The sequence below is a fragment of the Malaclemys terrapin genome, chromosome 7 (assembly GCF_027887155.1).
Source record: "Malaclemys terrapin pileata isolate rMalTer1 chromosome 7, rMalTer1.hap1, whole genome shotgun sequence".
Taxonomy (NCBI): domain Eukaryota; kingdom Metazoa; phylum Chordata; order Testudines; family Emydidae; genus Malaclemys; species Malaclemys terrapin.
In genome coordinates, this window is record NC_071511.1 from 53,059,983 (window position 1) to 53,072,550 (window position 12,568).

The following is a 12,568-nucleotide window of genomic DNA, read 5'->3' on the forward strand; positions in this document are numbered from 1 at the left end:
GATGACGCACATTGTCGAGGAATGCCTGCTGACTAGGTTCAGTGGTGGCCTAGAAGAATGCATCATGCTCCTGAAGATGCCATTGCTTGGCTAGACGACTATGCACACCCCAAATAAATACCATAGGGAGAGGATTTAATGCCCAGTGAGGGCAGTGGTCTCAGTGGCCGTTACTGCGCATGCTTAGTACCAGCCAAGCCGCACGTTCTGTCAAGCAGCCAGTCCCCCGCGTTTCTTGTCTGCGGGCGGGGCCCGCCTTCCGCAGAGGGACTGCGCTGCCGGGGCGCCTGGAGCCCGGGCGCCTTGCGGCGGGAGGGAGGCAGGCAGTGCGCCTGCGCACGTTGGCCGGTGCGGCCAGGCCGGATATCCGCTGCAGGGCGGGGGCGCCGGGTGCACGGACATGGCGGCGGAGTTAGCTGGTGGCCCGAGGCCAGACGTCGGGGCCCAGCGGGTAGAGCTGGGACCGCTGCTAGGGATAGCTCTGAGGCCGGGCGAGTCCTGGTGAGAGGAGGGCTGCCCCCGGCAGTGAGAAGCCGTGTCGGGGCGGAGGGGGGCGAGTGGGGCCGGGGAACGGAGCTAGGTGTGTGTGTGTGAGGGGGGAGCGGAGCTGGACCGAGGGGGGCAGGCTGAGTGGGGAGTTGGGGGTGCTTTCAGGGCTCATGTCCTGGTGTGGGTCTCTGTGCCCTGCCGCTCAATAAGGCGAGCCTCGGCTCCTGGGAGGCATCACGTGCGTGTGAGCCTTTGCTCTGGCTGCTGAAGTGGCTGAGTCACCAGTGGCGGAGCCACACGAACATGCGTCCTAGTGCAGGTTTCTAATGTGGGTCCTCTCGTTAAATGTGTAATACTTAAACCTGCTCATTCAGCTCTTCAGGACTTCATAACACTTAGGGTTTGTCTACCCTTAAAACGCTACTGCTGCCCTGTTGCCGTGCTTTAGTGTAGATGCTACCTCTGCGTTTGGGTGGGATTCTTTGTGCAGAGGGCCATTGCTCACTACTGGCTCTAGCTGTGATTCTGTGGTTCTGTCAGCCCAGTTCTTAGTGATTTAACTGGGAGTCTCTGCTGCTGCCTATTTGTACTGTCTTTTCATGGAAATACTATCTTCACACCAGTCTAAGACCAACTTCCCTTAGATCAACATATCAGTGATTTCAGCTCTATTAATTACAGAGCAGAAACAAGGACTCTAAACTGAGTCTGATCAGCTCTGTCTTTAAACACTGGAGGGGATGGTCAAATGTTAAATGTCTTGTTAAACAGAGTCAGTGTCACCAAGTAGAAACATTTGTCTGCACTCTCTCTGCCTTTTTACTTAGGTGTGGAATCATTATCCCCTGCTTAGCAACTGGACTTGGTATTAGGATGACCCCCCCTCAATTAGGGCATGCTATGTATAGCTATGCTGCCCTTTGCTCATACAATAATATTTCATTATTCCTGCATTCAATAGTAAAGTGAATCTTAACCCAAAACAGAAATGCCAAAGGGACCAAAGCAGGTCTCTCTGCAGGTTACCTAAGCAGCTCCTTAAGTCTCTTTCTCCCAGTTCACCACTAGATTTCAGAGGTGAGTTCAGACCCTGCTTACAGATAATTGCTCCAATGTGGGGAGTGATGTCATTGGTAGGTTAAACAAAATAAAATAAAATCGCACCATTAGAAAAACTTGAAATATAAACCTGGTATGTAAATCGTTGTGGAAACTTTGTTCTATTGAGCGAGGAAGAAAATGAAATAAACTCATAGGAGATACAACGTGCAAATGCCAATTATTTCCCTTCCAAAAGGGAATACGTAGTATGAGAAATTTCTGTTGCTATCCTTTCATATGGGAAGTTCAAACATGTCTTTAATATTTTGTCTTTGTTTTTATCTCTTTGCCAGTTTTTACATCTTCAGTTTTTTAAAAAGAATTTATCTACTTTGTTTCCATAGCAATACATTTTCATCTTATTTATTTTCTGTATATAGCACTGAAAGCATGGGAAGCACTTTTCAGACAAATATGAAATCTGATATGAAAAGCTTGTCCCATGCCCCTTGCTTTTACATTTGAGGCCCACTATTGATTTCAGTGGAGTTTGGAGTGATCCAGAGCACTGAAGATGAAACCACAATTGCTTTCCGAGCTTGTATCACTCAAAGCCTGTGGTGGTGTCCAACAACAAAAATCAGTAGTTTCTCATTAAACTACCTTATCCAGTTTATGTCAAGATTATACAGACATTAATGAAGAGAAGTGTGAACCATAACTAACACTACATGAATTAAAGATGATCTATTTACAAGTTACTATATGAAATAGCACCTTTTATCAGTGATTCTCAAAGTGATTATAGTGGGAGGGAGGTATTACTTTCAAAGTTTTACAAACAGAGAAACTAAGGCAAAAAGAGGTTGAAAGCTGAATATTCAAAAGTGTCTACTCATCAAGAGTGCCTTGATTTTGGGTGCCTACTTACTGGGGCTGGGCATCAGAAACTCCTGCTTAAGTCAGTTGGAGTTATGAGTCTTCAGCACTTCCAAAAACCTGACAATAGCTGACCCAAGTTGATCAACAAAAAACTGAGGCCCTCCAAAATGTCCACTAACCTGGGACATATTTGCCTAAATGATTTTCCCAAGATTGCAAAGTGAGTCAAGGCTGGGAACAGGGTTCTGTTGACCCAACTACTTAGCTAGTCGTCTAGTTCGGTCACTAGGTCATACTGCTGCTCATTTGTTAAAATACTCAAGTGTGTGTATTTATTTTTATTTTTACTATGCTAGCCTCCCCTCCCAGAGCTCCTGCCTCCCAACCTGTCCTTTGCCTTCCCTGCTGGCAAGCCCTTGGACCTTGGGTGATGCGTCTCTTGTGTCCTGGATCTAGCCAGTCCCTGCCACTGAGAGGGCTCTAAGACAAGCTGCTCCTGCTGTTTCAGCAGCCAGTGATAGGTAAGGGTTGGGTACAAGGCAGAGTTGGACCTGGCCAGCATGCAGCACTACACAGAGCAGGACAAGAGGCCTGGCCAGCACTAGGGTCTGTTCTGCGCTGTTGACAGGCCTCCCATCCGTGAATATAATCTGCTGCCCTACACAGCTGAGTTGCCTTAGCCTAGAGTGGCCTCTGCTCCCAGGGCTTTCATAGCTGCAAGGTTTTCTATGCACCTGCACCAGCTATTCCTCCTCCAGCGAGAGTGACGTCTTAGTATGTGCTGTGGCTGGTACAAGCTGAAAGCTGCTCCTGACATCTTGCTATTCAAACTGTGTTCCAGGTATTTGATTGACAGTCGGTGGTTCAAACAGTGGAAGAAGTATGTGGGTTTTGACAGCTGGGACATGTACAACGTGGGTGAGCCTAACCTGTTTCCTGGACCCATCGATAACTCTGGACTCTTTGCAGGTAAAATGCATGCAGTTAAGGTGTACTGAATAGCTGGGCAGCTATTTGTGTCTGGCAGAGAAGGAGACTCTAGGAACTCTTAGCAGTTTTTGAAAGTGTGTCCTTTAGCTCTTACACCATCTGACTGAAAAAAATCTGCAATGTAGCTTCTCTTCTCATTCCCTGCGCTCACAAAAACAAAACCCACTAACCTTTCTGAGGGGCACAGCGTATAGTCCAGAGGGAGTGTGAAATAATGGAATATCAATAATGAGTTTGACCAGTCTGGGCTCTTATCATGATGTGCTGGAAAAGGATTTCAGGTTGAGCACAGATGAGTGAAGTTAAGGATGAATAATTTCTGTTTTCTGAGAAGGCTGGAAACATTATAATCATCTTCTACTATTTCTCCACACCCTAGCCTGAAGTTACTTCCTTCCCTCCCACACACTGACATGAAATTCTGTAAATGTTTGGAGACAGTCAACTTTACTGTAAATAGAAACTGAAATAGAAAACTTTCAAAAGATGCACCTGGAAGCAGAAATGTATATCCAGTTTGAGTTTTGATAGTTGGATCAGTCTCAATGAATTCTTAGCCTGATACAGAATTCTGATAACTCTAGGAAACTTTCTTTTCAGACTTAATGTTCTGAAAAATGAACAAAATATACTATAAAGTTCTCTGTGTTCCCTAGACCAGATCTAGGCTAGTGTGTCTGGTGCAGGGGATAAGGGGCTTTTGAATTCTTGCTGATCTTCTGTCAGGTGATATAATGCACTCTTTATGCTCTTGCTCCTGTAATGCTACTTTAAGTGCCTGACACCATAGCATGTAACATAGAATGTGCAATCTACTTTGGAGCCACTGTTAGTGCTGCTTTGTCAATTGACTGGCATGGAGATTGCTGTGGCAGGCACCCTACCAGGTCATTAGCAAGATAAATCTGGACTCCACTGGCGCTAGGAAAGAGACTTGTGTTTCCATGTGTGCATCAAACCTTTATGGAACAACAGCAATGAGGCTGTCTTTTCCACTGAGAGACTGTGAGTTTGGAATTCTCTCCCCCTTAAAGTCCACTGGTGGATCCTTCTGGGTGAAGCTCAATTCTAAACTTCTGTGAGAGTTAGTTTGTGATGGCTTGAAGTGCTGAGTTTGATCTGACTCACAAACCAGTTCTCCTGGATCTGTGTTTGGGACTTAATTAACTTCTTGCCGTGCCTTGGTAAGTGTTTGGGGAAACGAACATACTAAAAGTTAATTAGAAAATACAAGTATCAGGGGGTAGCCGTGTTAGTCTGTATCTACAAAAACAACAAGGAGTCTGGTGGCACCTTAAAGACTAACAGATTTATTTGGTGCCACCAGACTCCTTGTTTTTGTTAGAAAATACAGTCAGTGGCTGAGTGGAAACCAGTGGTAACACTGCTTCTGTTCTGCAATGCCTGCTTGGTTGTCCGTAGATGTAGCTGATGGTTGTCTGTAGATACAGTGTGTGAATAATTTTTGTGGTGGTGCAAATTGTATAATAATTTTTCTGCCCTAGTGTTACATAAACTTTTTTGCCATAAAAACTTGGTTAATGTTTCTGCAGCACACAGGTACTGCCTTCTACTTCCAAAACATGGGACCTCAAAATGCAAAACCCAAGTATTGGAAGGGAGGGGGAGAAGGAGGAAATGCTCAGTTTAGGTTTCCCTGCAGTTTAGTGTTCCTTTGGAACATCATAGTACTTTATTACCCTTTCCTCTTTTAGCGCAGTGTGATCTCATCCAAACCACAACAAGTATTTGACAAATCAGTAGTGCTGTACAGAGCATGTTAAAGGTTTGTTGGAGCGTGTGAATAGGAATCCTGAATTGGAGGGCTCCCCAAAAAAGTAGTTCTTGCTAATGCTGGGAAAGGTACTGTAATGTTCCCAGTTCCTCTTGGCATCCCTGCAGGGAAAGATCTGATTGAGCATGTGGTTTTAGAGCACGTTGAAAATTCAGCTTTAAACAGCGATGTCACAACCTTAATTATGATCCGACTAGCAGCTGCTCCATAATAAATCTGGAAATAACCATTTTCCAACTCCTCAGCTTGTCTGCTTACCAATTTCTTGGAATCATAGAAATATAGGGCTGTAAGGGACTTCCACAGGTCAGGACCCTGTCCTTAGGCATGGCCAAGTAAACCTAGACCATCCCTGTTAGCTGTTTTGTCCAACCTGTGTTAAAAGCCTCCAATTATGGGGATCCCACACACTTCCTTGGATATCTATTTCAGAACTTATCTAACATTAGTTAGAAAGTTTTTCATAATATCTAACCTAAATCTCACTTGCTATAGATTCAGCCCATTACTTCGTCTTACCTTCAGTGGACATGGAGAACAATTGATCACTATCCTCTTTATAACAGCTCTTCACATATTTGAAGACTATCAGGTCCCTACTCTCTTCCCCTCCTCCCCCCGAGTAAACATGTCCCCCCCCCCCCCCCCACTTTTTTTAAACCTTTCGTCATAGGTCAGGTTTTCTTTTGTCATTTTTGTTGCTCTCCTCTGGACTCTCTCTAATTTATGCCCATCTCTCTTAAAGTGTGTGCTCAGAATTGGATACAGTACTCTAGCTGAGGCTCACTAGTGCCAGGTAGAGCAGGGCAATTACCTCCTGTGTCTTACATATGACTCTCCTGTTAATACACCTCAGAATATTAGCCTTTTTCACAACTGTATCACAGTGTTGGCTTATATTCAATTTATGATCCACTACCTCACCCAGTTCTTTTCAGCACCTTTTCGGCACCACCTAGCCAGTTATGACCCATTTTTTTAATTGCGCATTTGATTTTTCCTTTCTACGTGTAGTACTTCACACTTTATAGAATGTCATCTTGTTGATTTCAGACCAGTTATTTAATTTGTCAAGATCCTTTTGAATTCTAATCCTGGCCTCCAAAGTGCTGTCAAGCCCTCCCAGTTTGTGCTCATAAAATTTGTGGATGATACCAATTTCCACTCCCTTATTCATGTCATTAATGAAAACATTGAATAGTACTGGATGCAGGACTGATCGCTGCAGGATTCCACTAGATACACCCTCCTAGTTTGACAGCAAACTATTGATAACTACTCTTTTTTGAGTATGGTCTTTCATCCCATTATGAATCCACTTTATAGTAATTTCATCTAGACCACATTTCCCTAGTTTGCTTATGATATTGTCATGTGGGACAGTGTCAGAAGCCTTACTAAAATCAAGATATATCATGTCCTCTGTTGTAAGAGGACTTACACCTGTGTGTCTTGGGAGCCTCATAGCATGGAAAGGGGGTTGCTATGTGGAGCTCCCAAGAATCTTATGTCCCATCCCAAATTCTTCCAAGATAGTGCTTCAGCCCTTCTTATTGTTTGGTTTTCTTGGCTTCCACTTTCTCAGCTGGCCGCATAATACAAAGGCTCCCATCCTGTCATGGCTATTAAGCTTCACAAGAGAACTATCCTAGCACAAATGAATAATATAGGCTAGTTCATTCTGCATTGCATTTTTTGAAATATTTTAATAACAATGAAAGTTAACTGTGTCATCTTGTGGTTGATAATGCCATAGAAATATCATTTTCTTCAGAATGTGGTGCAGCACTGTCGCAGACTGGCAGGGGAAGATTGTTCATCATTTAGATCTCATGTGGCACTTAAGGCCTCTGAGGTGGCTGTTGTGGCAATTAAGATTTTCTGGGATCCTGTTGCCCTCTGTTTTTTGTAATGACATTTCCCAGGGCTTGCATAACTTATTTTCTTCCTTTAATTGACAACCAGATCCTAAGACACAATGCCAAGCTGGGACAGTTTGATTTTATCAGAGCAATTGAATTCAGTGATTTAAATCATCCAGTGGAAAGCATCAATTTAAATAATGGATTTTAATTAACTTTTCCATTTATACTTCAGTTATTTTCTGAGACTGTCAGAGTAAGGAGGACTCTTGGCAGAGGACCATGTCTTGTTCAACATTAAAGATACTGCTGACATTTAATGAATTAATACAGAATTTGTCCTGAGTTTCTACCTTTCATAGCTCCCAGTATGAAACTTCACAATCTTAGCCAACATCCAAAGGGCTAAGAACACTTTGATTTGTATGTCCGGGAGATCTTACATTTTATAGAATGTATGGAACACCATTAAAACATGAAGAACTTCTGGTTTATCCCACTTCTCAAATCTCACTTTTTTTTTTCTCTCTTCCTTTTTAGATCCAGAAATACAGACCTTAAAAGAACATCTCATTGATGAGCTGGATTATGTGTTGGTTCCCACTGAAGCCTGGAATAAGCTAGTGAACTGGTATGGCTGTGTAGAGGGGCAGCAACCTATTGTAAGAAAAGTAAGTGTGCATGAATCTGAGACTCTTGTTTTATAATCTGCCAAACAGTTTAGCCACCTTTATACTCTCCCACAAACCTTCATTATCTGAAACGCAATCTAAGTTTATCAGATTTGTGGTGCTAGTGTGAGTTAAATCAGGCACATGAAGTTACTCTCCAGAAGTAGCTGGTTTAAAGGTAACCCAAAATATGGTCTTATGTGGGCCTGCCCACTGGTTTGGCAGGTGGTGATCCCACTGTCACAGGTGGGATGATTAGTTGGAATGATGGGTATTGTAAGTTCCTCAACTAATGGCTTCTGTTGGGGGGAGTGAAGAGGTTCATCCTGGATAACTTTTTTTTACCTTAGTGATTGGTAGGAAAATAGCATATTTGGCTCCATCTGAGGATGAATGCATTGTTTGCCCATGTGTATAGAGCTAAAAATGGGGGTTGGGAGTAGTGGTGGTGGTAAATTTCCTTCATAATGGAAGATTGTGAACATTTTATTTGGGCTACCCTAAATCCCAGCCTGTTGCCTCTGAGTTGAGGATCTTCTTGGGCAGGAGATACCAGACAAAGATGCTTTGCCATTAAAATAGGAGATTCAGGGACTCGTCACAAGGTTTGCTGACTTTTTACCCCCTACATTATTCTGTTTTTATTTAAACATGGGGAAGGGCATGGCTGCCATACAGGCTTGTTTGTTGCTTTAGTAAAAGTTCTAAAAGATTGTCAACTTTTGAACTTTCCTGAATGAATATTGTGCACAGGTAACTAGTACAAGAAAACATTTCAGAGCACAGTGCCTTGTGAAGCAAATTGCTCTGCTGAGCTTCACTTAAAAAAAAGAAAAGAAAAAGCTTTGAGTTATGGGAGTCACTGATTTTAGTAAGCAGCACTGATGTTAAAAAAACAAAAAGAACCAACCTCCAATACCTAAAACCTAGAGGCTACAACAAAGGCTGCATTGAAAACAAAGATTGTTTTTAGAATTAACACTGTCAAGTGTCTTTTTTTTTTTTTTTTTTAAACACTGAAATACAAATCTTGCACCAATATTCAGTGTATATATTCAAAAGCCAGGAAAGGGTGGATGGGAAAGCAAGGTTCCTTTATAAAAAGTCATCCGTGCTGATGAGTGGCACTTATACCTTTGTAGGGCAACCTAGAAATTGTGTATCTCGGGAAATGGACAGGTGCCTCAGAGAGCATCAAAGTTCTCACCTCCTTAAACCAACCAGGATTCTCTCCTTTCTTTGAATGCTGGTGGATCCCATACTTAGTTTTTTTATTTCTACTTGCAGTGTAAAGGTGAGAGGTTTGTGGTTTCAGTAGTATCTTGTAATGGAAAAATTATTTCAGCATCATAATTATTGGACAGGGAAATTTATATGTAGTACACATTTCTCCCAACTGCAAGACTATTATGGTCCAAATTTAGCATGAATAGATTTTTATAGGTCCTAGCTTGCAGTTAGATCAAGTTTTTGTTGTCCATTTATACTACCCTGGTAATGAAAGAGGGTCTTGACAAAATAGAAACTACTGAAATACGGTAGAATGACAAATGTGCTGTTGTAATTCCCAATTACACAGGGGAAAAAAACCCATTAGTTAATAGAGGTGAGGAATAGCGCTATACCAGAAAGATTCACCTAATCCAATGAGAATTCCTGAATGGAGAAGACTACACAATTTAAATTGCAGGTCATAAAAACACAAATATTCTAGTAGGGTTATACTACAAGCCTCCAGATCAGGGAAGGGTTATTGGGGGCACAGTTATGAAGAGTTCAGAGGCAAATAAGTAAGTTGTATAATAAGATTTCAGGAACATCACTCTGTGTCACTCGGAAGCCTAAATGTCAGCATGAAGCGATGGGAGTGGCTACCGGCATGGTTGAGAGTTCTTTTTGTTCAGAATATCACTGGGTTGAATAATTGCTGGGATTTGAAGTCTGTTACTGTCCAGTTTTAATTTCTCAGCCATTTTGGCTTTATAAATTACATCTGTGCACACCAAGGCTTGTATCTATGCCATGCCAACTGTCCTAGATTTTTGTGATTTCAGAGGTAACACAATCAGTTTCCACCCTTACTGCACAGCTAATTTGTATGCAACAGTTTCATTAGTTGTGTGCACATGTGGTGGATCACTTGGACTAACTGCCCACCTATGCATTTGCACAAATCAACAAAGATCTCTCAGCATCCTTTCCGCACCTCCCTCCCCCACTGGATCAACACAACCAGCGTGCACAATCCCAAATATTGCTCTGAAGCCTAGAATATCTGAATCAGAATGAAGTGATGGAAAGAGCTACAACACATGTGGTTGAGAGCTTTTTTCGTTTAGAATATCACCGGGTTCAGTCATCACTCAGATTCGTGGTCAGTTATTGTCCATTTTTTAAGTTCTCATTTATTTTTGGCTCTTTTACACATGTGACTTTATGCATTACATGTGTGCGACAGCATGGGCTTTCAGCTACCAGTAAAACTAAATATCTGGCTTCAACTGTTTGCATATAAATTGGTCAGATGTCATCTGGAAGTCATTTCCACAAGACACCATTGAGACTTAAGAGCTTATTTGGACTCAAGAATTAGACATTTGTGGATAATACAGGATAGCATAAAAAACTAGGCTATAAATCATGCTTCAGGGTATATATCTAGCAGATTAGCTGTTATGAAGAAATCTTCCCTTCATGCAGCTTATTCCATAATTTTCCAGAATAGGGTTTCTTGCACCATCTTTTGAGGGATCCAGTATTTGATGTGGTCATAGATGGGCATAGTGACTAGATGAACTATTGATCTGATCTGGGCATAGTGGACTAGATGATGGTATGCTCATTCTTATGATATTTGAAATCAGGCTTTGGGGCTTCCTGTTAAAAGTTGAAGTGTTAGACTAGTGAAGAGGTTTTATACTTCAACATCCTCCATTGTATTTCACACTTAAACTGTGCTGATGTGCATATTTTCTAAGGCTACACTTTATTCTCACTAAAGTGATGTATGTTGTCTTTAGGTTCCTACCCAACAGCACAAGCCAAGTTTCCTTCTACCAAAATCTTTACTGGAAATGAGTTTGCAGTTTACTATAAAACTGCTTCTATCTGTCTGGCATCTTTAAACTATTACATTACAGAGACTAGCTTTATTTGGTGTCTGCTGTAATAAGAATCCATGACTTGAACTAAAAATTTAAAAAAAAGTTCTATCTCTGAACATGACCTCTCTTTCCTTCTGCTTAATTAAAAACATCAGAACTATAGAAGTCAGAGACTAGATCAGTAAATAGATCTAAATAGATCTTTCCTATTTCCCATACAGTCAAAAGAACAATTGAACACTTGTGGCAAGTGCCTTTTTATTCTTAAGAAAACAAAGCAAAAAGTCAAAAAAAAAGTTTGACCGGTTCATTATTTTCATAAGGATTTTTAATTTCTGTTCTTGATTTATCGATAAAATATTACGGAAAAGTCTTTTCAGGTGTCTTCACTTGTTTGTTTTTTCTCTTTAAAGCAAGTAACTTATGGATTTAATATCACATTTCTTGGCTGCTGTGAGGTTGAATGTAGACTACCAAGATCACTTAAAGTTTGTTAGTACTAGCCCTTTCTTCTTAAATTGGGAGAAGTTCAGTTAGTTTAATGCCACACAGGCTTTTTAATCTTAGCATGTAGCAATTACAGTGTCATGCCCTAAGCAGACAAGCTGTTTCATTTTGCAGTGTTATGTATAGTTTATATATTAAAAAACAAAAACCCTATATATCCTCTATAAAGTATCAATAAATGCCAGTGTTAATGTTGCTCATGCAGCCTTGTATGCACATCCTACTTCCTTCATTGCAAAGTTGTTGAAAAGGAGAAATCTTCTCTGGGTACTTACCCATGCACAATGTCAATAAGCTGAGAGACTTTTCTTCTACCGGTCAGCTCAGCATTCAGCTTTGGCTTTCTCTGCTAGCTTAACCAAGATTCATTAGTCACAGCATTTTTACTGTCCTCCCACAGTGGTCCCAACTGCACTCAAACACATGACACAGTTCTTCTCTACCATCTTTCAAAGGATTGGACTCTTCCTGTGGCAGAAAAATTGCTCTTGCTGCTACATATACCATCTCTTTAAAACTTGATGGAACTTTCCAGAATGTTTCAGTACCCCCATCCCTATTGTACTATGATGATGCCCCTCTCACTCTGTAGCCAGAGAAGCAGTTAGCATTTAGATACCTTAACAAATCTAAGGAAATCAGGAGCCTAGGATAGACATAACAATATTGCTTCATACCTATTAGCTCTTTGTCTGCGTGTATCCAGGTGTGCAATCCTAACATAGGTGGATTCTCACTACAGTTATTTAGGCCCAGAAAATAAAAAGATCAATGCAAAGTTCTTTGGACTAAATAAGGAAAGAGCTCAAATTGCAAATGTTGTTATAATGCTTCATGTTGTCTCCACCGTTACTTCTCATCCTCTGCCTTCTCTGATTTGGTTTTGCTTGTCTGTTGCTTTCGCAAAGATGTGGATATTTTGTCTTGAAAGGCTTGACATGTTTCTCTTCATTGTCAAAAGCTCTGACAGCAGTGGTTGTCACCAGAAGACTACTGTGATCTAACAGACCCAAGCCATTTATCTTCCCGGAAAACTGCTGGCACCCAAGAAGGGAGCCCTTAAGATGATAGTTGAACGCTCCCCTTTGTATCTAATTTGGAATGTTTTAATAATAAATAGTGATTTACTTATCTAGTATTCCAGGTATTGTATAACTTAACTAGAACACTTACAAACCTTCAGTGATTCTCTGTCTATACAGTAAGCTCCTTGCTCTCCACAAAGAA

General features: G+C 41.4%; 1 protein-coding gene across 3 annotated transcripts in view; it reads left to right on the plus strand.

Annotated features, from left to right (window-relative positions):
• Positions 1-390: 390 nt before the first annotated feature.
• USP4 (ubiquitin specific peptidase 4) overlaps positions 391-12,568 on the plus strand; it is a 156,066-nt gene continuing 143,888 nt past the window's right edge. For all 3 annotated transcript variants that reach the window (XM_054033998.1, XM_054033999.1, XM_054034000.1), the window contains exons 1-3: positions 391-501; positions 3,254-3,381; positions 7,600-7,730. In XM_054033998.1, the coding sequence (XP_053889973.1) occupies positions 401-501; positions 3,254-3,381; positions 7,600-7,730 (360 nt within the window). In that variant the 5' untranslated portion in view covers positions 391-400. The remainder of the gene's footprint in view (positions 502-3,253; positions 3,382-7,599; positions 7,731-12,568) is intronic.